We start from the raw sequence: 27,503 nt of genomic DNA, 5'->3' as shown, positions 1-27,503 counted from the left end.
TAATCCGTGGCAAAAAGCTACCAAGTCTCGAAACCGGTCGCTTGGCCCGCGCCAAGCACCAAACTAACCAGCCGGTCCCACGTTTCAGGTGCCACGGTGGCCAACCGACGCCCCCCGCGCGTTAACGGCGTGTCCGCGGTCGGAAACGGCGTCGTGAGAGGATCAACATCAAATGGTCGGTCCCACGTTTTGGTGCATTGAACGCAAACTGACAGCCGCCGTTTCCGACCGCGGACACGCCGTTAACGCGCGGCGGGTATCGGTTGGCCACCGTCGCACCTGAAACGTGGGACCGGCTGGTCAGTTTGGTGCTTAGCGCGGGCGAAGCGACCGGTTTCGAGACTTGGTAGTTTTTTGCCGCGGATTAGAACAAAAGTGGTAGTTTTCCGCACAAAATCGTAAAGTGGTAGTTATCTGTCACGTTTCCGTGAAATGTGGTAGTTTTTGGTTAAATACTCATAATACAATGAGCACGCCACAGTCACTGATGGTGCGGAAACATCACTAACTGTTCTATGTACGTCTAGAAATAACTCAGGATGGAGTACAAAATAATGTACCTTGAAGAAACATGAAACTATCTATACCTTGGACCTTGCTGTATGGGCACTGAGCCCGTACAGTCAGTGGTGTTGGTTGAGTTCATATTTGGAAAGAAGCTATGCACAACTTAAATACAAGGCGAGCAGTTCCCGACAGGTTCTGTCAAACGTGGATGCTAAGGCTAAGGAGATATATACACTACTGAGCACAGTGACAGACAGGCGATTTTCCATTTGCGATCTCTAGGCTTCACCATGCTGTGGAAACATAGATGTCATAAATATCCATTTGCGGGAAACTGGAACAAGAGCAACTACAGGAGATTTTCAGACCTGATATCATGCGGTGTTATAAATATCCATTGTGAGCCTTGTGCAACAGCAAAATCTACAAGGGTGTCCAAGCTTATTTTACGGCTCACTGCGTCCTGCACAAATCAGATACCACCGATAAGGTTTCATTTGTCATTAACAGGATGGTTGCACAAAGCGTAGTGTTTGCTCACCATGAATACATCAAACTCATCCATGGCCCTAAAAGGTGCTTCTGTCATCCCATGAAGTGCTAAAGCGAAGCAAAGTGTCGAAAAAGATCGCTCTCCCCCTGGACCAAGATGCATGGCAAAAGTTCTAGTTATCAAAAACATTAAAGATTCCTAAAGAAAAACGAATTGGTGAATAGTATTCTGAACAATAGATATAATGTGAAAAATACTATCTTGCAAGTTACAAGTGTGGCAAACTATACAGGTACCTGACAGTCCTCTAGTGTGTCTGACGGTGTCATGGGAGGCATCTTGAGGCATCGTTAGCTACATCAAACGCCATAAACAACTGTTACATGAAGCACAAATCCTCCAACCGCTATGTACACATCAAAATGGCAATGTTATGAAGGATTCACACCTCAATAGATAAAACTTTACTCTGGTAATCTATGTAGGTTAATCCACGGATACCTTTCTTTCTCAGGTGCTCATTGAACCTTCAAAACAATAAAAGAGGACGACCTATCAGGACTAACCGTTTCAACTGACAGACCAGAAAAATCAAAGCCAGGAGAAAAACAGATGAAAAATATCCAAGAAAGGAACGTGTATTTACAGCCATGTGAATTGCCGCTTCAAAAGGCCAGCATTTCTCTGGAACTTCTTCCACCACAAGTCCAAAGCTTTTTCACACGACTGCACAACAATATACGTGGGTCAAAAGCAGACCCAGTAGAGTGTAATGAACATATCAATGTCAAATATGCCAACATATCTAGGAAAACATGAACTAATGAACTTACATTGATGTTCGCCCTAAAACCTGCATACAGCTGTTGCTTACTGAAGATTTTCTGCTCCATTTTGTCATGCAATGCCCTCAGATCGTCTATGGACTCAACATGTCTGCTCAGATTATTATTACTATTATTATTCACAAACGATAAAAACTCATGGGCATTAACTTTTTCCTACCACTATGACCAAGTTGGTTCCAAATCTTCTGCTTTCTTGATCAAATCTCTGTTTCAGTCTATTTAACTTGCCACTTAATTGTTCTGGGGTGGATCCAGTAAAATTATTCAGAGCTTCCATATCGCTCTCAGGGCAAATAGTCGAAGCCTTTTTGAAGTTATCCTACCGAATATAAGGTCATCAGTCAGATGTGAGTCGGGTAACACAAAAGACCTGATACGTCCAGGTGTTAAAAATGATTCATAGAAATTAATGGAACACACACGCTGGATGTATTAAGTTGACAGTACGTCCAGCATTACTCTAATTGCAGTACATAAATCCTAAGATGAAGTTGCTGCTTTAAGTTCGGCCACTATTCAAGGTATGACCATTTCCAAAAATATACTCAAAAAACATGAGTTTGGTGGTTCTAGACCATCCTGAGACACCATCTGGTCATTCAATAGGTAAAAAACAAATTAGGTGAACACTCACACTAATCATACTACTTTATATTTCATCCTGTCATTATAAAATCAAGCATCGTTACTTTTATTGCCTCCTGCAGCATGTTCATTCCATCAGATTTCTGAATAAAATGCTAACATTCTCTCAATTTCTGAATGGATTTGTTAAATTGCCTTTCTCTTGTTGGATCTCACCTGATTTGTTTGATACCCTTGAAGCAAATACCATGACAAGAGCTTGAAGATTTCAAAGATACAGAGGGTTAGCAGAAAAGGATACACTGATTTCATCTGTTGAACTTAAGAGCCGAGTCTCTCCCTAACAGGTAGCTCAACTCTTAACATATTCATTACAGAAGCAGAAACAACGGGATACATGACCTGAATACTTGCATTGTGCATGCTTTTGCCCATGCCTCAAATTGGAACGATGTCCATGCTTTTGACCTCTACAAGTTAGCCACACTTCAGATAACCCAACGGCTGGAACCCCGATAATTTGGGTTATATGGCAAATGTTTAAACTGCTTGGGTCATGTTGGTCAATAGAGTAATTAACATGTTGGTTTTGTTCTGAGATGATATAAACTTGATGTATATAGTATTAGAGTACTAACATAGATCCTTTTTCTTTCAACATGTATCTTTATTGCATATACTTGAAGTAATATAATATGTCTAAGTGTACATGGTGAGTTCTTAAGTTATGGTTTTCAGAAGTATTTAAACATCATGTCTTTTATATGGCTGTCTACCTATCCAAAACAGTTGGCATTCAGGGTCAATTGAGCTATCAAACATAATATAAGACGCAAAAATATAAGTGTATGAGCATGCAGTGTATAATTGGTGAGATTAGGGGAATGTACTGAGAAGTGACAAGCATATTTCCTTGTGTGCCATCCTCGATGTTGCTTCCTTAGCTCACACAGTAGTTCTCCCACTATGTTCCGTACTCGACTTGATTGGCAGGCTTTAGCTAATTCGTGTTCATGTTGTAAGAAACGAACTCATGTGCTGCTCTTCTACCACTTTCTTGATGCAAATAACATCAACGGACCTGTACTGCTATGTATTAGTTCTCTGAAACATAACCACTTGTTCTTCCGATGTATATGTTTCTTGGCAAAATTTAGGGTAACACTAATCTTCTAGAGATTGTTGTAAGAAATAACTATATTTAGGATCTTATCCCATCAGTGGGCTAATTCTATAAAACAAATAATAAGGAGATTTCTTAGGAGTACTGTATATGTTTGGAGTAATGAGGTAATTTTATCCTATGTGAATTTCTTTCTCTTGCCTTACCTGATTTTGTTTTCCCCTCCATTTTTTCAAGTTCCAAAGTTTGGCAGCAGCTAGGTTGATTTGGAGACATTTCCTGTTAGGAGTTAAACTTTGGTTTGGAGGCATTAAGCTTTGGCTGGAACTAGCTTTGTTATTTGGCATACTTATGTCAGCATTAAGGTAAAATAACTATCTACCACATTGTTTAATCTGGGGTTTACCCTGGTGCCAAGTGTACTATATTCTTATATTTTACTTTAATCTATGCGTTGCTCTTTATGTATCTCGGCATAAATGGCTCATCATACTAGGATTTAATGTAGTAATCTTACTTCTATTGCTTCTTGGTGAAGATGAATTATATTGCGTTTTCATGGAAGCAGGAGCCGTGTAGTTGTGTAGCGGGTCGCGGGAGAGGTAGTCGACAAGCGCGGGCTGGGCGGGAAGATGATGTCCGTGATGGCGACCATGCCGACAGGCAGGGCAGGGTCCGACGGTGGCTGTCATGGTGTTTCCGAGGGAGAGCAAGGCATTCGCCATGGTACACCTGAAGAAGTCGAAGCCCGGGCCGAAGTTGGCCACTGTGGCTGACGTGAAAGCTGACGGACCTAAAGGTCAGTGATGGGTCCGTCGTCGTTCTCTGAGCTTGGTGGAGATGCGGGATGAGAGCCGTGGTGCCATGTTAGACCTTGATCAACACGTCCGTATTTGATAAATGTGCCCATATTTTATTTTTTTATGGCAATGCATGGGTATTCGGTATTTGCCCGTAGCAACACATGGGCGTTTTACTAGTATCATCTAACATCCCAGCCAGCCTGTGCAATCGCTTCTACTACTTCTTTGATTGGGCATGCACGCTGCATGCAGCGTCCGAGCGCGCGCGCGAAAGTAGCAGCAACACCGCGCGCATGAGCTGGCGCCTAGGTTCCGAACTCCGAAGCGTGAAGAAAATGAATTGAACGTGGGTCTTTTTTTAAACGAGAATTGAGTGTGGGTTTGCATGCGTGGGGATTGCTTTGAAGTAAATTGGGCATGAATACCGAAGGAGCAGCGCTTATTTCAGACTACTCACAGTGGGAGTAACATAGATAGTAACATCACACATATCTAGATAAAGTAGATGATGTGACAAGCAATAAATGAAGAAAGAGAGGGGAGTAGTAACATAGCTGGTTACTAGTATTATGAATAATGTCACACATATCAACACAAAATGTGTCTATAACCTAATAAATAAAGAAAAAAGTCCATTTTACTACCCTGAATAAAGTGGGTGGTTCACTTTACCCCCGATCTATTTTTCGGTTTCTATACCCCCCTAAACAATCTCATACCGGACAAAAAAACACCCTAGATGGTTTACCCAGACCAGGTGGTGACGTGGACACAGTCAAAGTGGTATTTGACCTGTGGGTGGGTCCCACTCGTCAGTTTTTTTTTAAAACAAAGAAATAAAAAAAGAAAAAAGGGGCGGCCCCCTACTACAGTAGCAGCCGGCCACAGCGGCAGCAGCCGGTGCGCGCGGAGCCGACGGGCGGCCGGGGCGGGCGGAGCCGGCGTGCGACGGGTTCGCGCGCGCGAGGGCAGAGCGGCGCGGACCGGCTTGGGCGCGGACGGGGCCGCGCACGCGAAGGCAGAGTGGGGCCGGGCGAAGCCGGCGCGCGCCGTGCGGGGGAGGTCGGGCACGGCCAGGTGCAGCGACGGGTTAACACGCGCGAGGGCAGAGCGGCGCGGACCGGCTTGGGCGAGGATGAGGCCGCGCACGCGATGGCAAAGCAGGGGCGGTCGGAGCCGGCGGGCGGTTGGGGACGACGGCGCGAGCAGCGCGCAAGGGCGGCCGGAGTCGACTGCTGATGAGGAACACTAGATGAGAAGAAAGAAAACACATGCCAGATCTGTTTGGCTACTTCTAGATGCTTCCACTCTAGTGTAGTATTTTTTTCCTTTTCTTTTCTATCCTACCTACTGTTTTCTAGAGTCTTCTAGTTGTGAGTAGCTATGAGTAGAATGGTGAAACTTACATAATGTTTTCTAGAGTATTCCAGCTATAAGTAGAAGTATGTGAAGGCTTCCCAAAGCCCTATAAATAGAGGTCCTCGCCTCTACTTTGGAGGCAGACTATGTACCCCTACCTATAATAGAACTTGTTGTTCTTATCTAAGATCTTGGAGTAGATCTTGTCCCTAGGAGTTCTGGATTGAACTCTTGCTGCCCTATCAACCTACATTCGCCTCTAGAGCGATATCTAGCGCAGCACGTTGAAGCTGTTCCTTCAACACTTGTGTTGTACACATTGTAGCAGCAAGGTGGAGTTGCTCCTCCACAAACTTTGTGCTGCTTCAGGTGGTATCAGAGCCTCGTTGACCCATACTAGTTCTTGTTGTCCTCTTCGAGAGTAAGTTGCAGCAAGCAATGGAGCAATTGGAGAAGAGGATGGATGTTGCTGAACAACAAATCAAAGAGCTGCGTGAAGATCTTAATAGGAGATTTGACCAGCTGGTTGAGATGATAAGAAAGGGTGTCCCCCTGCTACCAATGAAGGAGATTCATCTAAAGAAAAGGAAAGAAATACTACACCAGAGTGGAAGCATCTAGAAGTAGCCAAACAGATCTGGCATGTGTTTTCTTTCTTCTCATCTAGTGTTCCTCATCATTAAGAAGAGGAAGATGTTCATCAAGGAAGAAGGAGAGGTAATCTTGGAGCAAGACCGCCACGACAACATGTTGTTCAACATGCTTCAAGAAGGCCAATTTATGTTGAGGCTTCTGAAGGTGAAGAATATGATGATACCCTTGTAGAGCCAAATCTCTACGCATATCGGAGAGCACCCAACCCTACGTATATCCCACGGTGCGCCATTACTATCTGACTTAGTAATGGCGCACGTGCGCCATTACTAACAATTTTTTTTAATTTTTTTCAGAAATTTTTCCAATTTTTTTTTAAAAAAATTCATTAATTTTTTTTTCTTAATCTCGGGTCACTAAGGCTTAATCTCAAGTCAAATTGCACTCCGTGGTCAAACTTCCGGAAAGGTCACCCATCCTCACACTACTCCAGCCCGAGCACGCTTAACTTCGCAGTTCTATCCAACCCCAGCAACAGCACTTCACAGGCACTTGTTGATATATTTATCATATCAATCCTATTAAACCTGATTGATGTCTAGGACTTTGTTCATGTTCATGAGTGTGATGAAATTTTGAAAAAATATTTCAAACTTCCCGGTCATATTACGTATCATATTTTGAAAAAAAAATCTAAAAAAAGTTTTTTTGAAACCAATTTTTTTTTCTGTTACTAGTGGCGCACCTAGCAAATGGTGCGCCGCTAGTAACTTTGAATTTTTTTCATTTTCCCCCCTCTAGATCTTAAAAGCCCCGTATCTTTCGTTCTGTTAGGTTTTTGGGGATTTTGAAGATGTTGAATGGGATTCCCCCGGCTCAAATCGTATGTAACTTTTCGAGTAGATAATTTTTCATATAAAAAACTTTTTAATCCGAGTTCGTATGCAAAAGTTATGCCCATTTTACAAATTCCAGAGAGATTTTGCAAATAAAGTCGAAATTCATATTTGTAAATTTTCCCAACAACTAGACCACATATCACATGGGAAACTTATTTTATTTTTATTTTTTGACATTTCCATCATTTTCGTTTATTTTTTCTAAAACTGAAAAGGCGGTCCGGGGGTGCATTCGGTGGAATTTTTGGGCAAAGTTAGTAATGGCGCACCGTGGGTGTGGTGCAACTAGTAATGGCGCACCACACCCACGGTGCGCCATTACTAACCTTGAAAAAAAATAAAAAATTTGATAGTAGTGGCGCACCGAGGGTGTGGTGCGCCATTACTAGTTAAAACTAGTAATGGCGCACTGTCCCCTCGGTGCGCCATTACTAGTTTTGAAAAAAAATTAAAAAAATTGTTAGTAGTGGCCCACCGAGGGTGATGGTGCACTATCCCCTGGTGCGCCATTACTAGTTTTGAAAAAAAATAAAAAAAATTATTAGTAGTGGCGCACCGTGGATGTGGTGCGCCATTAGTATTTGGACACTAATGGCGTACCAACACATGGTGCGCCATTAGTATATAGTAGTGTGGCGTAGCACATGTGTGGTGCGCCATTAGTGTCCATATTATTTATAGCCCTTTTCCTAGTAGTGTGATGCCAGAGCTTCGTCAATGGGACCCTGACGCTCCAGCCTAAATTGGCCTCTCCTTTCTCTTATTGTGCCCCGACGACCACACTTCTTACTACAACAGGTACGTGGTGTGTGATGACATTTTGATATGTGATTTTTGATGAATCGACCCGCCATTATGATATGTGATTTGTGGTGATGTTCTCGAAACAGGGTTTCGTCCCCCTTTATAAATAAAGGCACAAATAGCCGAACTGATACAAATTGATGAGGAAACCCTTAAAAGTAGGCCAAAAGAAAAATACAACAACATCTGAGCGAGTGGCACAAGTACCCTTAACCTGAAGCCACACAAGAAAACATGAGACGCCTGACCTGAGCGAGTGGCACAAGTACACATCTAAAAGATAGCAGACCATCAGGACCACCCCACGCGAAAGTATTGGGTGCCACATGTCAGGCACAAGGCAAGCCCGAAACCGTTGGCAAGCTGCAACCGAAATGGACCTGGGTTCAACAAGGACGCCCCCAAGAGGGTAATGATGCAACACGCCACCGTCGTCGGGTCCGAAGGACGGACAAGGGTTTTCATCCCGGAACCCAGGCAACGTGAGGAGACCCACAACAACACCCCGTGAAGGTAAGTGACGCCTGTAGGCATCATTGTTGCCGGCACCAAAGCGCGGAGCTTTCTCTCGGCCCTCACAAATGCCCTACAGGGTACCAAGGTTGCCGACCCAACCCGAGAGGGAAGAGGCCAATGCCGCCAACGCAGGGCTTCCAGATCCAGGCATGGGAGCCGCCACCGCCGAAGCCATGCCGACACCAGGATCGCCCGCCACGCCTCCCCTGGTACCTGTTGGCTTTTGATCGGTAGATCAAATTGCCCAGGAGCTACATAACGTACACCAGGAGTAGCTCGCAAGCAGCTGGATGGTTTCCAGTACGTGCCTGTGCACGTATCGCCGTATGCGACGTACGTGAAGTAGCCTGGCCTTGCTTTCTGGATCGATTGGACGGGACGTCTCGGTGAAAACTCCTGGTAAACTTAGTGAACAAAACGACAGACAAAACTGATTGGTTTTGATGGCTAAAGGCCCGTGTCGAGCCTTTGCCTTGTATTGCTTTTCTCTTTTTCTTGGTACAGATTACAGGGGCTGGGTACATGTATATATAGCTGGAAGGCTAGCTAATTACATGATCAAGACGTAGAGGATATCTAATCCTAGTAGGACTACCAATCCTAGATGGACTTGGATACATGCACGTTCCGTGCAAGTTAAGTCGTGCTTAACTCTAACAGTACCCACACAGATAGCCATGGAAAGACACCACCCACGTTGACACGCTACCCGCCGCAGAGCCAGACGTGCAGCCTCCCCATCCAGGGCTGCCACCCCGGCATCCAAGACGTACCCACCACCGCCAGAAAAGCTACAAGCCATCCGGGAACCATGCACTAGGAATTGGACAACGAAAGAGTGGAACCGTCGTTGGTCCGGCCAGACGTCTCCGATGGCAGCCCGCACGCCAAGAACTCCACCTCGGCCGGGAACGCAGATCCAAGAGGTCAGCCAACATCGTCAGCGGGGAAGCCCCCTCCAAGAGTGACGGCCCCCACAAGTCAGAATTAGTCCAGCTCATGAGGCCCGCTGCAACCTAACCCTAGATCCAGTACACCGCCGTCCGCCGAGAACCCTGCATGCTTCTACAACCACCGCCGGCCATGGCCTGGCCTGAGCAAAGTCACTCCATGCCGAAAAGGATACCGCCTCGGGCCGTCCGCCCACGTAGATGCACCGGATCCACGCTAGCTCGCGTTAGATCTGTCGCCGTCCCGAGCACAAACACACATGAGCTCGAACCCGCAACACCACCGCGAGGAACCGCAGCCCGCCACCGCCACCGAGCTCCTCCCTGCCGCCGCACGCCAGCTAGCACGCATGCCGAGTCACCGTCATCCGCCGCCCAGATCCGCTTGTGTCGAACGCTTAGCGCAAGCCCACGCAGCCGCCACCCGGCCATGAACAAGCCACACCACCGCCGCATCGCCACAACGAAAAGCGTCGCCGGGGCAGAGGCTCGCGTCACGACACCGCGCCCCACGCGAGCACGACGCTCCTGCCCGAATGAGCCGCCCCGCTCCAGCCGTCCGCGCACGAGGGAAGAAGTGCCCCACCGCCGGCCACCACACGGGGCTTTGCCCAAGCAGCTTCGGCCGGTGGCGGCGACAGGGAGGAGAAGGGGCAAAGGAGATGGGAGGGAGGGTGCCGCTGCCGGCCAAGTCGCCCGATGCTAGGGGCGACGCGGGGGCCTAGAGATATCGCTTGGGAGCGGTCGCATGTTTCTGGAAGATTTGTGATGATGTTGTGACTGTTAGAGTCTTAGAGATTAAGTTGTGACTATAAAAAATATGATTTTTGACGCCATTTGTGCTTGTAACAAATACCAAAGTTGTACTAAGTCTGCGACACTTATTTTGAGACGGAGGGAGTATGTATGATGCTCATTAAATCAATTTAATGTTGATTTGTATTGTGTTAAGCATGTCAAGACATCTAACCTCAGTAATTTAGGGCTCGATGTACCATGCCTAACACATTACAGAGGAACATTGGGGAGGAGGGGACGACTTTGACTTGGTTGTCATTCAGGGTGAGTACCGACACCATTAGGTGGTCAAGGCAGCTTGTTAGGAGAGCTCTTTTGCCATCCATGGTGACGTGGCCTCTGTCCAAGGTGACTGCCGCAGTCAGCAGAAGGGAGAGAACCGTAGGTACACCATGTTGCAGGTCGATCGCGTGGGGATGAGGGTGGTTGGTCAGGCAGGTGTGTGCATGTGGCTGTGTTGGGTAGGGTTTAGACAGAGAGCTAGGGGAGATTTGCAGCTGGTTGGGGCAGGCAGGGTGATGCTCATGGGAGCTCCTCTCTGCCGTATTTTGCGGCAAATAGCAGCCGTACGTACACATAAATGGCCACATGGGCCAGCCCAGCTGCAGGACCGCGGTATGCAAAATTCCAAAATTTTGTGTTGTTGTTGGGAGTCGAGCACAAGACGTTATGCTCTAGGACGCACCGGCGTACCAATGCACAAAGAAAGCAATTGTCACTAATAAGTATCACGCTAATTTAAGAACTAGGAACGGCCATAGAACTGAACGAGTTTTTAAATTTCAAGCGCGCTTTTTTGATGAAAAAACTGAATACTTTTTCAAACGCGGTCATTTTTCAACACTGTGAGCAAAATATTGAAAACATGAACAATCCTAAAAAAATTGATCGCATTTTATAATTTTAAAAAATGAGAACAATATTTGAAACTCTGGACTTTCAAGAAAATACGAACAAATTTTAAAATTGCGAACAGTTTTCAAGAAATATGACTTTTTTATACCTTGACCTTTTTTCAAAATGTGAACGAATTTCAAAATTCTAAATACTTTGGAAAATGCGAACATTTTTGTTCAGCATGAACAAATTTTGGAATTTTTGAACATATTTTGCACACACGAAGAAATTTTGAAAAAAGGTGAACAAAACAATTACGAACATTTTTTAAAATATGAATAAATTTGAAACTCTAAACACTTTTGAAACGTGAACAAACTTTGAAGTCACAAACAATATTTTGGAAAAATGAACAATGTTTTGAAACTTCTAAGTTTTTGGAAAACGTGAACAAATTTCAAAATTCTAAACTTCTTGAAAAACGTGATATGGAATTTGGAATTTTCCAAAAAATGTAAAAAAACAAACAATTTTGGAATGTGTTAATTTTTTTTTGAATTTTGCGATCTTTTTGAAAGGCAAACAAGAAAGTATGAACTAAAAAACGAAAACAAAGAAATGAAAAAAGAAACAGAAAGAAATGAAATGAAACAGGAAAAGAAAAAACATACACAAGAGAAAACCGCTAAACCGGTATAAAAAGAAAAAAAACCGGTTCAGGGAGTGGGTCGGCCCAATTCTCGAGCTCGGGGGTATGCATGTGGGAACCCTCGACAGTTTGACGCATTAAGCGTCAAATAGGATTTTCCGATGGTCATGGCATGTCACGACTCCACTCTTCTGGTTTGACTGTTGTAATATTATAATCATCATACCGGGACATAACATAAAGAAATTCCATCCTGATATTTTCAACTATTGAAATATATTTAAGTGATCGATGGAGTAGAATGATTAAAAGTAATTGAGTTTTGAAACTCTAACAGATCACTTTAGGTTAATTGGTGCCCTCTCTGTCCGGTTGCCTAACTTCAACTAATACGTGTAGTGAACTAGTGCCTGTGATCTGGTAATCAAATTGCTCTTTGAAGCAAGTTATTTTCCAATCATTATATATATATATATGTATGTATGTATGTATATATATATATATATATATATATATATATATATATATATATATATATATATATATATAGACACACATATAATGAACTTGTGTACGACTAGCATTTGTTATGCCCAGTAATCTGTACACAGATGAGAGGATAACGGACACCAAGTGCCCCTAAACACACACACACACAAGTGCCCCCTTATCCAAATCCACTCATAGACACCGCCGCATGCCAAGACCCGTGGGGATGAGATGCTTCACGGAATTTAATCGGCAAGCTATGTTCTGCAGACTGTCCTCAAAGCACTGGGTGTTCTGCCTGTCCCAACCAAGATGCAGTGTGGAAGCGGGCTGAGTTGCATAGCAGAGCGTCTGGCCATATTGAGTATATTGATATATATGTCCACGAGGCTCAAACAATACTACAACTATTTCACTAATCCCCTCTCTTCCTTCTAACGTGGTATCAGTTTTATCTCGATCCTGAACCCTAGCCGCTGCCGCTTCCGCATCACGCCGCCCCCGGGCCGGTCAATCTTCATGATCGCCACTGGGGGCCGCGCAGCCCAGACCTAGGGTTCATTGCCATTTGTGTTGACCGGTTGTTCTAAATAGTCTTTTTCCAAATCTGTTGATTCGGATTTTCTCTCTCGTCCATGTTGGTGTTATTTTTTGGTTATCCGATCTATTGATCGGTTTGCGTGACTGCGTCGTCCGTCCGCTGTCGTTGGTCTGCGCAGCTACTCCGACGTTTGATCGCAGCCTGCAACAACTCTCACGCGGCGTTGCACAAGGCCACCGAACGCGTCCCACGCGGCCGTGGTTGCCGCTGGTGTGGCCGATCGCTCGCGTTGCTCCAGTGGACAACACGTCCATGGATGGATCTGGTTGTGTTCCGTGCGTGTGCCCTTCACATGCATGCTACACACGCAATCGATCTTCTGCTAACTCTCGTTTCTCTGTTGGGTTGCACGCTCCTGCTACGTCCGGCGGTGGAGCGCACGACGCCGGGTTCCTCCATCATCAGGTTGCGTGAAGATCGTCATCGAGTACAACAAATCTTTTAGCGATCGAGCAATGGGCTGCCGGTGCGTCGTCCCGTCGGGTCGTAACACCGTCGCCCTATAATTCTCCTCGTGGCTGCACCGATCCACACCGCCGCTGCGTCGTCCCTTCGGGCCAAAGCGCCACGACATGTGGTCCTCGCCACCGCCCTGAGGCCGTTCCCGTGGTTGCATCAACCCGTGCGCTGCCGTCGCGTCGCCTCTTTGGGCTATCTTGCCGCGGTCGCGGTCAACCGCCGCCTCGAGGTCGTCCCCTCCTGGCCATCCCCGAGGCTGCACCGACCCTCGCGCTGCCGCTGCGTCGCCCCGTCGAGCCGTAGTGAGCGTGGCACGTGGTCCTTGCAACCGCCCTGAGGTCTTCCCCGCCGTCGCCCCGACCCACGCGCTGCTGCTGCGTCACCTCTTCGGGCGTAGCGTCGCGGCACGCGGTCCACTCCGCCGTCCCCGCGCGACTTCTACGTGGTATGTGTCGCGCCGCCTCCCTAGGTGCGGGAACGCCACCGTCCACGTCGGTCCTCGTCACGCTGTCGGGTTCTTCCTCGCCTACATCGAGCACCGTCGCCGCGCTTCTGACCTAGCCGCCGCTGCCGCCGCCTCCTCAGGCCGTCGTCGCCGCTTTTCTTCCCGGTCCATGACGACTACCTCGGCTCCGGCCATCCCGGCTCGACATCGACCACGGTGTCCTTCGCACGGTTACCTCGACCACGGCTACATCACCCTACGCTCTCGGCTACATCGACATCGGCACAAAGGGCTACCGCCTTACTTGAGCAATCTCGTCGGTTTCCACTCCAGCCATGACTTCTGTGATGCATCGACCGTTACGACAGTGGGGGGGTGTCCGTCGGCTTGCCTTCGGATTCTTCTCCAATCTCGCCGTCTACGTCGCTACCGTTGTGACTGCGGAGGAATGTTGAGTATATTAATTATTAGAAAAGACGAGATAGACTAGGATTTGTTCCTGGCTTGTCTTGTACTTCAAGTTATTCATTGTACTTCTATATATATGCTCACGAGGCTCAAGCAATACAACAACTATTCCACCAATCCTCTCTCTCCCTTCTAACAGGCCAGAGACAGCTGTCCCTGCATCATAGCATTCACGGCTGGGGAAGTCATACAATCTTCTGCGCGGTCAGTTTGCAACACTTGCTGGAAGATAACGAGAGACTTGTGCAACACTTGCCCGTGAGGAACTTGATGGTCACAGTCACACAGGCAGAGGTAACATCTGCTGTCGTAGTAAAACCTACAAATTTGTTTAGAGACATACAAATTTTCCCGCTCTCCTTGATACACAGGCTGGCTGGGTCGTTGTCCAAATCTGAAATCATAGAAAAAATCAGAGATACCGTGTTCTATGCGAAGGGAAAAAAATCTGTAAATCCATAGTAAACATTTATATTGAATGGCTCAACATATGTTTCCGTAGCGAGGGGAAACAGGAGATACCGCGTTCGAAATTGCTAAAAAATATAGCTTTTATATGCACTGTTTTTTCCGCAGTTGCTTCCCAAATTTAAACATATGCCATGTATATGTAGGCACAAATAAGTAACACTCATGCACGTCGCACAAACAGTTGGTGAAATTTTCTAGGGGTCTAGAATTATGGAACCAGACAGTTGCCTCGACAACTATTTTGCTTAGTGAAAATGAGTATAGCAGCAGGTTGCAAATGTATCCGAATGCATGAGATAAGAACATGTTAATTAGGAGACCAAGATGGTTAGAGAGTGAATCTATCCTCCTATAACCAAGCAACGCGGAAGTGTTTGGGCTGATGGGCCACAGGTTTAATCAAGATGCCTCACAATGATTTCCAGTAACCACAATTTGTTGGGACGCTTTTCGGTTTGTCGAGGAAACGGTTTGGTTCCCCTCTTGGATGAAGTTATTTTTTTTTTGAACATCAGTACAGACACAAAACGCTCATATACACGCGCATACACTCATCCCTATGAACGCACACATGCACACCCTATCCCTATGAGCATCTCCGAAAGACTGAGCCGGCATATCATCTTGAAATTTACGAAGTCGCCGTAGGCACCTCGTCGTGGACGGGAACGTCTCCTCCCACTGAATACGCATCGCCGGAAATCTTGAAATAAATCCAGGAATAAATGCGAGCACCAAGATTTGAACCCTGGTGGGCTGGGATACCACAGTCCCTCTAACCATCCAACCACAGGTTGGTTCGCCTTGGATGAAGTTATTAGATCGGTGATACTGCAAACAATGATCCGCTCACTAGGGCCATTAGAAAGCAACTACTCCCTCCCTTTTTATTTAGTATGTGTATTAGATTTGGCCAAAGTCAATCTTTGTAAACTTTGACAAAGTTTACAAACTAATATATTAACATATACAATAACAAATCAATACTATTAAATTTATAATTGAATGTATTTGTTATGATAAATATTTATAATGATTTCTATAAATTTGGTCAAACTTTACAAAGTTTGACTTCAGTCAACTCTAATACACAGAGTAAATAAAAACGAAGGACTAGTACTTAATTGGGCAGTTTGCTTTTGTGCAAGGCCCCGTATGATGCTCAGGTTCTCTTTGCATGAAGGGAATTATCTTGGTGGACGAGCAGTTGTTTTTTGGTGTATCATTGACCCTCCAACACTTAAAGCCCTGCCAATTTGTGAAGCTTTGTCAATATATTCACGTTGCATCAGATTGCAAGGTGATGGTCGAGGCCATCAAGAAGTGAAGTTCAGGAAGTTATGAATATAAGCAACTCAATACACCATAAACAGATCACTAGCATTCTAAAAAAACGATCCTCGTGGAATAATGGGGAGAAATACCAATAAATAGACCAACTGTAAACGTTGCAGGTTTCATGGCTCACACCATAGTAAAGGCATATGGTGCTTGGATGGAGCCCATGTCACGTTAAATTGATTATAGGGTTAACACATTGGAATATCTAAAATAGGCCTCTGAGAATGCGTCAGACTGGTGTGTGTTCCAGACCCAACAATGCGGCTTGGTTGGGCCCTCCGGCTTTAGATGTTAGGCTTTACTGCTATGCCTATTTGGTATTCGGCTCGGACAATCGGTATCCGTTCATCAAGTGGATAGGAGTAATGACAAATGTTGCCAAGATGGTTGATGTATCTCTACTCCTAAGGGGCGATTTGGTAGTCTCCGTTTCATCTGGGGTTTTTTTTCGTCTCAACCTCCCACCTTCGTCTGATTTTTTCGTCCCTCCTCCCATACTATCTACCCACTCTATTTCGCCTGGTTTCTTTTTCGTCTCTGCTCTCATCACCATTTTCCACAGGTTTTTTCTCATCATCTCGAATAGAGCGGAAAAAACCCTACATAATACCGTCAGTTTAATTAGGAAGCTTCCTATGAGACGTAGTACTAGGAAGTATTCCTTCCCTTGATGATTTGTTTCAATTCAATATGGTAGTAAATTAGGCCAACATTCACCACTATTTATCACGGCCATCAATCGTATCCATTCCTGCCAGTTTTACCATGCGTCTTCATATCGTACGTGTATGTATATATATGTACTAACAGGTTCTATTTTTCCCTTGATCGATCAACACACATGCGTAGGTAGGAAGGAGAGAAAACCTAATAGTACAGCGGGCGAAAGGATCGTCGGCGAGCTTCATCGTCACATACGCGTCGGAGTACATGGCCGACCGGCTGGGGCATCTAGGACTTGAAACTGGCGAAGAAGGGCCTGTTCTGATCTCCTCCGACTCCAAACTTCTAAAAAAATTGGCCCGAAGCTAGCCCGAACGCAATAGCTTCGTGAAGATGAAATCCATGAAGCCATCGTGGGCTCTAGTACAATTTTCTGGAGCGAGGGATTCCCAGCACCACAATTTTTGGAAGCTGAAGTTCTGATTATTTACCACCGTATTGCCACCGCCAAGAGAAAACACTTCGCCGGGTCCTCTCTCGATCCTGCACACCTTGCTCGCTCACATCTTTCCCCTCTCCCTTGTCGTCTCCTGTCAAGCCGTCACCGCCGCCGTTCCCGCCGCCAGACGCAGCTGCCCCCGTCCCCGGCCGGAATCTCTCCTCCGCCAACAGATCTGGCCGTCCCAGGCTGGTTCCTGCCGGATCCCGTCGGATCCCGTCCTCGGCGCCGCCAGTCGCGCGGGGTGGAAGGAGCTGCGACAGCATGGCTTAGAGGAGCTAGGTCCGATGCCATTGACGACCATCCTGAGCCTGGAGAAGAACGACCACTCGTTTCACTTTTTTTTCAGCATGTGAGCGGGTCAGCCCGAAATGGGCTGCTTCCAGCCGGCCCAAGGTGGCAAGATGCTGGGCTTTAACGCCCCAGCTGGGCTGCCAGCTCACCCAAGCGCTAGGAGAAGTTGCCTCGACTCCATGACGTTTCGAGTAGCGCCACCTGAAGCGAGAAGTCGGGGTAGAAGCCAGATACAAGAAGTTTTGCAGAAGCTGGCGTGTTTCAGAACAGGCCCGAAGGCGTGGGTATTGGTAGAGCTTCGACAAGCTGCCCTCGTCCTGCCCATCGTCTTCGCCATCCGTCCCCGGGTGACCACACTGGAACTCCGCGACGCCGCCAAGGCGACACGGCCACGGCCAGTCCGGTCCCTCATGGAGCCACCATTTGGACCGGCCAACCACACCGGCGTCAACATGCAGGGGCAGCAGCAAGGTGGGCGTCCTGCGCGGTTGCTGTGGCGAGGTGGTGGACATGCGTGAGAGCCAGCGGTGAGGTGGGTGATGTCCCGGGGCAAGTACGCGTCTGTTAGCCATGAACCTTCTTTAGTAGTTTGTTTCCATGAGCCAATGATTTCCTGTGTTTGGGCCTTGCCATAATTAGCGGATCAACCCTGACGTGCAGTTTGTTGTTGGATGATGTCATGATTTTCAGATCAAGTCATGTTTCTCTTGTACTTCCTGTTTCCTGTGCGACTGAGTAAAAGTGCAGAACGTGAATGCAGTCATATTCAGCTATGGAGGTGTACATTTATACAAGACTAGTGGTTGGCCCCCGCCATTGTGGTCCACTTGAGAAGAAGTTGTGCGTGATTTCTCCCTCTCAAAGAAAAAATATCAATTTTGTCTCAAAATTAAAAAAGGAAACTTTCTCACAACACATGAACATCACATCCATCTCAAAAAGAAAAAGGAAAAACCTAAAAAACATTCTTAAAATGAAAAAGAAACAAAAGTCTCACTTCCATCTTTCAAAAATAATCTAAAATAGCTTTTCTCAAAACAGAAAAGTCTCAATTTCATCTACACACCGGCGTCAACATGTAGGGGCAGCAGCGAGGTGGGCGTCGTGCGCGGTTGCTCTGGCGAGGTGGTGGACATGCGTGCGCGCCGGCAGTGAGGTGGGTGATGTGCCGGGTCAAGTATGCGGTTGTTAGCCATGAACCTTCTTTAGTAGTTTGTTTCCATCAGCCCATGATTTCCTGTGTTTGGGCCTTGCCATAATTAGCGGATCAACCCTGACATGCACTTTTTTGTCGGATGGTGTCATGATTTTCGGATCAAGTCATATTTCTCTTGTACTTCCTGTTTCCTGTTCGACTGAATAAAAGTGCAAAACATGAATGCAGTCATATTCAGTTATGGAGGTGTACATTTATACAAGACTAGTGGTCACTGGTAGAGAATAGGCCTTTAGTCCCGGTTCGCAAAGGCCATTAATCCCGGCTGTGCAACCGGGACTAAATATGCGCGACTAAAGGCCCCCCCTTTAGTCGCGCCTCTTACGAACCGCGACTAAAGGCCCGTCCACGTGGTCGCCAGGAGTCCGTCGGGGCGGAGGACCTTTAGTCCCGGTTCTCGTGGCTAACCGGGACTAAAGGCCTCCTCCGCAGGTTTAGGGTTTTAGCCCCCCTAAACCTGGTTTTTTTGCGAATTTTTTTTATTTTTTTTATTTTCAAATTTCTGAATTATTTTAACCTCTAATCTCTAATCACCACCCCTCATCACTGCTCAATTTATCCTCTAATCTCTAATCACCCCTCATCATTCCAAATCATCTAACTTCCCGGACGGTCACCCATCCTCTCACTACTCCAGCCTGAGCACGCTTAACTTCGGGTTCTATTCTCCCTCGTTTCCAAGTCTGCACTTGTTGTTTTCCTGATAATAGTAGGATGTCAATTCTATTAACCCTCAGGAATTTAGCTTGAGCATGAAGTGACACATTTCACTGTTTGAGTTTGAAACTATTGTTTTAAAAAACAATAATTATTTAGTAACACTAATATTTCTGGAATAATTAGTTTGACAATTGTTTGACCACTGTTTGACCACAGTTTGACAAGATTTGACCAAAATTTAAAAAAAACTAAAATAATTATTTAGTAACACTAATATTTTAGAATAATTAGTTTGACCATTGTTTGACCACAGTTTGACCACAATTTGAATTTTTTTGAATTTTTTTGCCTCTCCAGATCTTAAAAGCCCCGTATCTTTTTTTCTGTTAGGTTTTTGAGGATTTTGACAATGTTTTCTATAAATTTGGTTAAAATAGAGATACTTTGACTTCGAACAAAACTTATACGCAGACTAAAAATGACCGAAGGGAGTACCAAATATATCCTATGAAGTGGCCAATAATATATATCTAAATCCGACAAACATTAATGATGTGAGGAAATTCTCTTAGAAACGTAGACGGCACAGCTGCCTGGATCACTAACAGCAGATGACAGTTTGTCCTCAACCATAGCCTATATTTACTGCGATGTGGGCATATGAGAGGCACGCCTCATGGAAGGAAATGTTCCGTCTCCAATAAGGAAATGAAGACGGTGGATGTGACACGGAGAGTACAAACACATGTAGGTCTCGATATGGGAGGAAAGGGAGGGAGAAAAGGTGAGGGTTAGCGGTGCAGCAAGCCCAGTCCAAGTACGTGGAATTGTATGATTTTCGCTAATTAATCGCTACCTCTAAACGTTCCTTCGATCGTTAGGGGGGGGGAGGCCCCTGCTCCCCCCCCCCTTGTCCCCGCCACCTGAGCAAGCCAGACATGGAGATGGGTGAAGAGATAACCTTGACGAGGGGAGTGAGCTCGGTCCATGGCGCGGGTGGGAGTAGAGGAAGGGCGATCCATGGCGTGGCGGAAGGTGCGATGAGCGCGAAAGTAGAAGGCCCCCTCTCATATCTTGGCACGCAAGCAAGTCTGTCAAGGTGGAAGAATCCTGCCATTTGACGACGGCATTGGCGACCTTGGCATGTTGTTGTTCGCCGGTTGTGCGCGGATCTGGCTACCACTTGGTCTCTCGATCTGCCCCTTCACTTTGTTTGATGAGAAGAGGGGAGGGGATGAGAGGGGGAAGGGCGGTGAGAGACGAGGTCGCCGTTTCTGTTGGCTGTGGGGGCAAGGGCAGAGAGAGGGAAGTGGGTGATGCCGGTGAAGTCTATGGATCTGGAGAGGGAGGGGAGAGATTGAGGGGAATGAGAGAGTGAGTGGTGAGGAGAGGGAGTGGATAGAGTGCGGTCATGCGGGAGAGGACAGTAAGTCAGTATAGGAGGGGTATAATGGAAATATCATAAAAATAAAGCACTATTTATACCTACGCACTACATATTCAGAATATTATACAAATATTTCCTCAAAAAATAAAATTAATAATAAAAGGAATATCATACAAATTAAAACAATTTTGGTATAAGAAGCAAAATATACTTGATTTATGTTGGACTACTCGCATGTGTTTATCTTGTTTCTTACTATTTCTCTATGTTTATATCTAAATAAATAAATTAATTAAAGGGATCCAAGAAATTATGGATGAGACCGACTATCATTATATAAAGGGAAAATCCGTTGTTTCCTGGTGGAAAATGTAATATATTTTTATTGGAAATATACCACATACCCTAAATAGTATATATTCGCGAGAATAACCATCAACTGCAAACTGCTCATATGATTTAGAGGTGAGCCTAAAATTTATAAAAATTGGGATGCCACTCAATCTACTGCAAACTGCTCATATCTAGCATTTGTCCAATGAATATATATTTTACATAGCATCATCTTAAAAAATTATTCTAATCTTCGTTTATATTGGAATACCTTTATAGGTCATAAAAACGGGTAGATTTGGTTGTTGCTTCGGAAATTCCGACTGACAAACACCTTGATATAGCGATGATGGACGGGGCTGAGAATTCAACGAGTTTTACACGGCCAGAAGAGGTGCATGCAACTAATTGTTCTTCTTTGTATGTATGTTGCACATGATTTAATACTGAAAAGGTATATCTCTATATATGTTTAATTTTGTAGAATATGAGAGACATGGAGATGGACTCTACCGACATTCAAAAAGAATCCATTCAGAGGGTTCTCGAGGCGACGCCATTGGAAGGGGGCAAAAATTCACCCAGTTTCTACAACAACAAAAATGTGCAAGTGATGATATCCCACAACAATGACACACTTGAAATTAAAGCAACCCCACTGGAATTACAATATATCTGGATGTCATCCTTTATTTCCGACTGGTATTCTAATAAGCATGTTCAACGATGTTCGCATAATTTCAGGGAAATATTTCAAAAGCCCATGGCAACGCACGGGTATTTTACTAGCTACTCCCTCCGTTCCATAATATAGTGCCTATAGATTTTTACAAAAGTCAAACATTACAAACTTTGACCATGTTTCTAGAGAAAATTAGGTACATCTAGAATACCAAATGCACATCACTGGATACATCGTGAGTTATATTTTCAGAATGTACATGTTTGGTATTGTAGATATAGACAAGTTTTTCTATACACTTGGTCAAAGTTGGCAAAGTTTGACTTTTAAAAAAATCTATAGGCACTACATTATGAAATGGAGGGAGTACCTTGTAAGGTCTTTGTGAATAATTAATAAAATGGCTGCATACATCGCCTAGATCAAAGGCGGGGGCATCCTTTTTTTCAAAAAAGAAAAATATTAGCTTTTTTTGCGCTCTCCCTAATATTTTCCTGAGCATTTAAAGACAGCAAGCTTCATGCAGGAAATAGAGAGATTTTCCTCATGAGATCTTGGCGTACTGCTGGTTTGTGTTTGACTTGCTCAGAAAAGAGAAATCATGGTTTCTCCTACCTGAAGGATCTATTACTCCCTCTGGTCCTTTTTACTCCGCATACTAGATTTATGTCAAGTCAAACTTTACAAAGTTTGACCAAATTTATATTAAAAAATATCAACATCTTCCATACCAAATATATATACTATGAAACTACATTTCATAATCAATCTAACAATATTGATTTGGTATTGTGAATGTTGATATGTTTTCTATAAATTTGGTCAAAATAGAGATACTTTGACTTCGAACAAAACTTATACGCAGACTAAAAATGACCGAAGGGAGTACCAAATATATCCTATGAAGTGGCCAATAATATATATCTAAATCCGACAAACATTAATGATGTGAGGAAATTCTCTTAGAAACGTAGACGGCACAGCTGCCTGGATCACTAACAGCAGATGACAGTTTGTCCTCAACCATAGCCTATATTTACTGCGATGTGGGCATATGAGAGGCACGCCTCATGGAAGGAAATGTTCCGTCTCCAATGCTTTTGTGAATAATTGTTATGGACATTTCTAATAGCCTAAGGATGGACCCTTATCACCTGGTTTGCCCCGGTACAATGCAACATCGAAAATGTTGGGCATACGATGCTTTGTAATACAATGGTGGTATGGCACTCATATGTACCATGCAGATTGAAAAGTAAAGGGATATCAACAGACCGCGTCTTCCCCGGTACTAGACTTTGGCACTTTGTCCTATATCATCACTCGTGCAAGATTGGCTCAACATGATCCTTCTCTTAAAAAAATAAATAAGAAAACAACCATCTTCTCGTAAATAAAAATATAGAAAGGGTCTCCCTGACCGAAGATAGATCACGTTCCCCAAGCGCCCTTCGGCCCTATACCCCATCAACCAAATTCAATCCTCGACGTTTGGGATGCCCCCAGTCCCCAGATTCCACATCCTCCTCCCGGATGTAGCTGAAAACTGGTAGTGGGGATGGGAGGCTTCAGGGTGCTTACTTGGCCTGGTTTACCTATCAGTCTGTCTTCAAGGTTTAGAAACTTGTTTCAAGGCATGATGTGGTCTTGCAGTTGTGGGCTACGTTGCATCTCAATGTAATTAGGTGGATTGCTGATCATCTGGCTAGACACCAGTCTCAATCTTCATTGTTTACGTGTTCTGCCTCTCGGCTGAAAAAGATTGACCATTAGCATCTATCTATTTTACATTACTAGCAAAAGAGCCCGTGCGTTGCAACGGGAGAAAAAATAACTTCGGTTTGTGACTTAAGTGGGGACTGCGGGTTGAATACAGAAAACAGCAGGGGCTTTTTTGGAAAAGTGTCGTGACGGGTGTGCGAGCAGAAACAGTCCGTGCTTTATTATTAGGTAAAGAAAAGTATTTGACGGCTCACCAGAAAAAGATATATAGTCTAGAAATTACCACAAAAATTAGAAACATCCGACCGTTTATCTAATAGTCTAAAATTTACGGCCATCAGATAAATTGTATAGTTCAAAAATTACCCACCACCGCCATTATAATGGAAAAACGTTTCGTAAAGCATTGCCATTGCCATTTTATTAAAAAAGTATTTGACGGCTCACCAGAAAAAGATACATGTAATCTAGAAATTACCACAAAATTAGAAACATCCGACCGTTTATCTAATAGTCTAAAATTTACAGCCATTAGATAAATTGTATAGTTCAAAAATTACCCACCACTACCATTATGACGGAAAAGCATTTCGTAAAGCATTGCCATTATTAAAAACAAGGCAGCGTTCAGACATGAGGCCTGTTTTTAAACGTTTTGTGGACCATTCCCATTATTAATAAAAAACAGAAGCCAGCCTGGGCGTGGTCTAATGGCTTGGCTCATGCATGCATACGTTCATTGAAAAGAAAAAAACCACATATGCCCTAGAATAATTTTCCGGTACCACTTTAATCTCAAGACTATATATAGAACAAAAGGATCACACATCCTCCTAGCTGCCGCCATCACACAACAAGGGCCTTGCGTCGAGTACTAGGAGATTGCCATGGCCGAGAATTCATTATCAGGGATGACGAAGGACAACCTAGTTTCCACGACCTACAATGAACACCTCGGCCGAGAATTCCTGTGCGGGACGTTGCGCCAGTGATTTCCACGACTAGGAGACGGCCGCACGGAGGATGTTAGAATAAATTCGAGGCGCTTCGTCGATCTACTAAGGACCAAGCAATCACATAAGCACGACATCGAGATTTGTTAACGAGGTTCACCGATATGGTTACATCTCGGGGCATGACTACGGGCGCTCCTCTCCATGACACCGCTATAATACCGTACCCCAGCCGCCCGGGCGCTGGCACACGTCGTCGGCTCCCTTGCGTGCCCGTGCTATTATGTTGGCATAGGTTACATCGTGGGTCTACCCCGATATATATGAGAGGCCTAGGATACAAGTGTCCTATCACTACTGGAAACAGGGAATTTGCCATCAGTCAGCTCTTTGCCGTCTGGCAGCGGATAGCAATGAACGTCTTTGCCATCCGCTTACAAAAAACAGATGGCAAAGAACTGACAGACGGCAAAGAACCTGGTTGCCATCAGCCAGTTCTTTGCCATCTGCCAGCTGATGGCAAAGAATGTTTGTCGTCCGCTGGCAGAAGGCAAAGAGGTGGGTGGGGTCCAGTGGACGCCTGTGCTGTAACGGCCTATCAACCCACCTCTTTGCCATCTGCCAGCTGATGGCAAAGAATCTTTTCCGTCTGCTGGCAGATGGCAAAGAAGTGGGTGGGGCCCAGTGGATGACGGTGCTGTAACGGCCCTCTAGCCCCACCTCTTTTCCATCTGCCAGCGGACGGCAAAGATTCTTTGCCATCTACTGGTTGATGGCAAAGAGGTGGGTCTTTGCCATCAGCTGGGTGATGGCAAAGATGTGGGCCTTTGCCATCTGCTGGCTGATGGCAAAGAGGTGGGACTATCTCTCTCCTTGCTAAAAAAAAGCAAAGAGTGAAAAATTAAAGAAAAGAAAACCCCCAGCCTCCCTTAAAAAAAACCCCAGCCACCCCGAAACAGTCCCAGCCCACTCCCGTGCGTGCTGGATAGGGTTCCCCGCCGCCCTCACCGTTCGCCGCCGCCGCCCTCACCGGTCGCCGCCGCCGTCGGTTTCCCCTACATGGCCGGAGGATAGGCCATCCCGCCGGTCCATTCCCGCCCCACCGCGAGGGAGGAGACCGACCGGTTGCGCCTCCCCGCCGGTCGCCGCCCGCCACCCCAAGGATCAAGGCCGGCCGCGCCGGTCCCCGTCGGTCGCCGCTCCGGATCCAGGCCGCCCACCGCCCCGCCCCTGTCAGCCCGGTCTATTTCCCGCCGGATCCCATCTTCGCCGCCGTCCGACGCGCCTGCTGCAAGGAGCTGCGACCCCATGTCTCAGAGGAGCTAGCCCCGACGCCATTGACGCCCGAGCGACGCTCCCAAGCTAGGAGCGGCACCAGGACGACCACGCCCCCGAAGCCTAAACTGCAAGGTGAGCTCGTCCCCTTCTCTTCTTCCCTATGGATCAGTGTCCTGGCTCATGTTCTCTGTTCTGTACATGTGTGCAGTTTATTTTCAGAGGACTTGTTGTGTGCAAAATCCTACCCTGGCGCATGTTGTTGGTTGTTTAATTCTGGAATCACAAGTTAATGCATATTGCTATGTGGGTACTGCAATGACTGCTAATGTGTGAACAAATTTCAGAACAGTGAAATGCATTTTTAGGCTATGCAGAAAATGTACTGCTATATGTGTGTAGTTATACTGCTAGTGGTATATGTGTGCAAATGTACTGCTATATAGTTCATATGCGTAAACTTTTGTTGTATGACATATAACAAAACTGGTTATTCATCTTTATTATAACTTGTCTTAACTGGGAACTACGGGGCTACCCACGCATTTGCGCGGCTAGATTTTCCATATATTGCTATGTTATATGTTATGTTCTTAACCTATTTTATTACATATTATTCGCCTTAAATTTTGATACATTTACATTCATATATTGTACTAAGTTGGTGTCAAAGATCTTGACGTGTGATATTCAAAGACAAAATATCTCATACTATTCTATAGCCATTTGTATTCCTCTTGTTCTTATCCCTTGATATTTTGTCACAATTTGTTTTATGGTATTTAGAGAATATGTAAGATTCATGCACTGGTATAAAAAGAGGCTTCCATACGCCCCCATTAGTCCCCAAAACAATCGAACCGCGACCAAAGGGGTCTTTAGTCGCGGTTCGGGAGAAGACCCGCGACCAACTATCTGGGCCCAGCGCGCTCGGTCGACAGCTGGCGGACGGGAGGGGCTTTAGTCGCGGTTGGCCTGGCCAACCGGGACTAAAGGTCCCCGAAGGCCTTTAGTCGCGGTTGGCCAGGCCAACCGGGACTAAAGGCCCATCCAGCTGGCGGACGGAGGGGCTTTAGTCCCGGTTGGCCTGGCCAACCGCGACTAAAGGTCCCCGAAGGCCTTTAGTTGCGGTTGGCCAGGCCAACCGGGACTAAAGGCCCATCCCTATATATAGGACTTAGCTCACTTCACTTCACTCAGCTCACTTCACAATTTTCAGAAGGGGGTGGTGGGTTTGCTTTTGGTTCCTCCTATGCACACAAGGTGTTTGATGAAATGCCCGAGAGCCTGAAACAAACATGATATGAAGTGTCCGAGCCACACTTGAGCTTTCTCATTTATTTTTCCTCCGCGATCGCGGTTAGCAACTTGAACCTTTCAAGTGTCATTGATAAAATATGCATGTGTGTAGTTCATTGTTTAATTTGTATTATTTCTAGCTAGTTAGTTTAACAAATGCATGATGGTTAATTATATACTTTATATAATAATAATGCAGATGAATCGGCAATGGATGTACGGTCCCCGACTCTCCGGCGAGTTCACTACGGGTTTGAAAGATTTCCTCGTAGTGGCAAATGCGAACAAGCAGCAAGGTTTTATTATCTGTCCATGTGCTGTCTGTAAGAATCAGAAGGGTTACTCCTCCTCAAGAGACGTTCACATGCACCTGCTTCGGCACGGTTTCATGCCAAGCTATAATTGTTGGACCAAGCATGGAGAAAGAAGGGTTAGAATGGAAGAAGATGAAGAAGGGGATGATATCGATGACAACTATCAT

At 45.5% G+C, this 27,503-nt stretch overlaps 1 protein-coding gene across 1 annotated transcript; it reads right to left on the bottom strand.

The window, feature by feature from the left end:
• Window positions 1-655: 655 nt before the first annotated feature.
• On the bottom strand, window positions 656-17,467 carry LOC123076068 (uncharacterized). Its single transcript, XM_044498509.1, has 10 exons — window positions 17,254-17,467; window positions 5,230-5,591; window positions 2,377-2,439; window positions 2,033-2,167; window positions 1,862-1,956; window positions 1,449-1,527; window positions 1,297-1,354; window positions 1,049-1,146; window positions 876-970; window positions 656-800 (listed from the first exon to the last, which is right to left on the bottom strand). Exons 1-10 carry the CDS (start codon window positions 17,465-17,467, stop codon window positions 725-727), a joined length of 1,275 nt encoding a protein of 424 aa, XP_044354444.1. The 3' UTR covers window positions 656-724.
• Window positions 17,468-27,503: the final 10,036 nt, after the last annotated feature.

The sequence above is a fragment of the Triticum aestivum genome, chromosome 3D (genome assembly GCF_018294505.1).
Source record: "Triticum aestivum cultivar Chinese Spring chromosome 3D, IWGSC CS RefSeq v2.1, whole genome shotgun sequence".
NCBI classification, from domain to species: Eukaryota; Viridiplantae; Streptophyta; class Magnoliopsida; order Poales; family Poaceae; genus Triticum; species Triticum aestivum.
The sequence above is the reverse complement of the archived record's forward strand: the minus strand, read 5'-3'. Positions and strand labels throughout refer to the sequence as shown.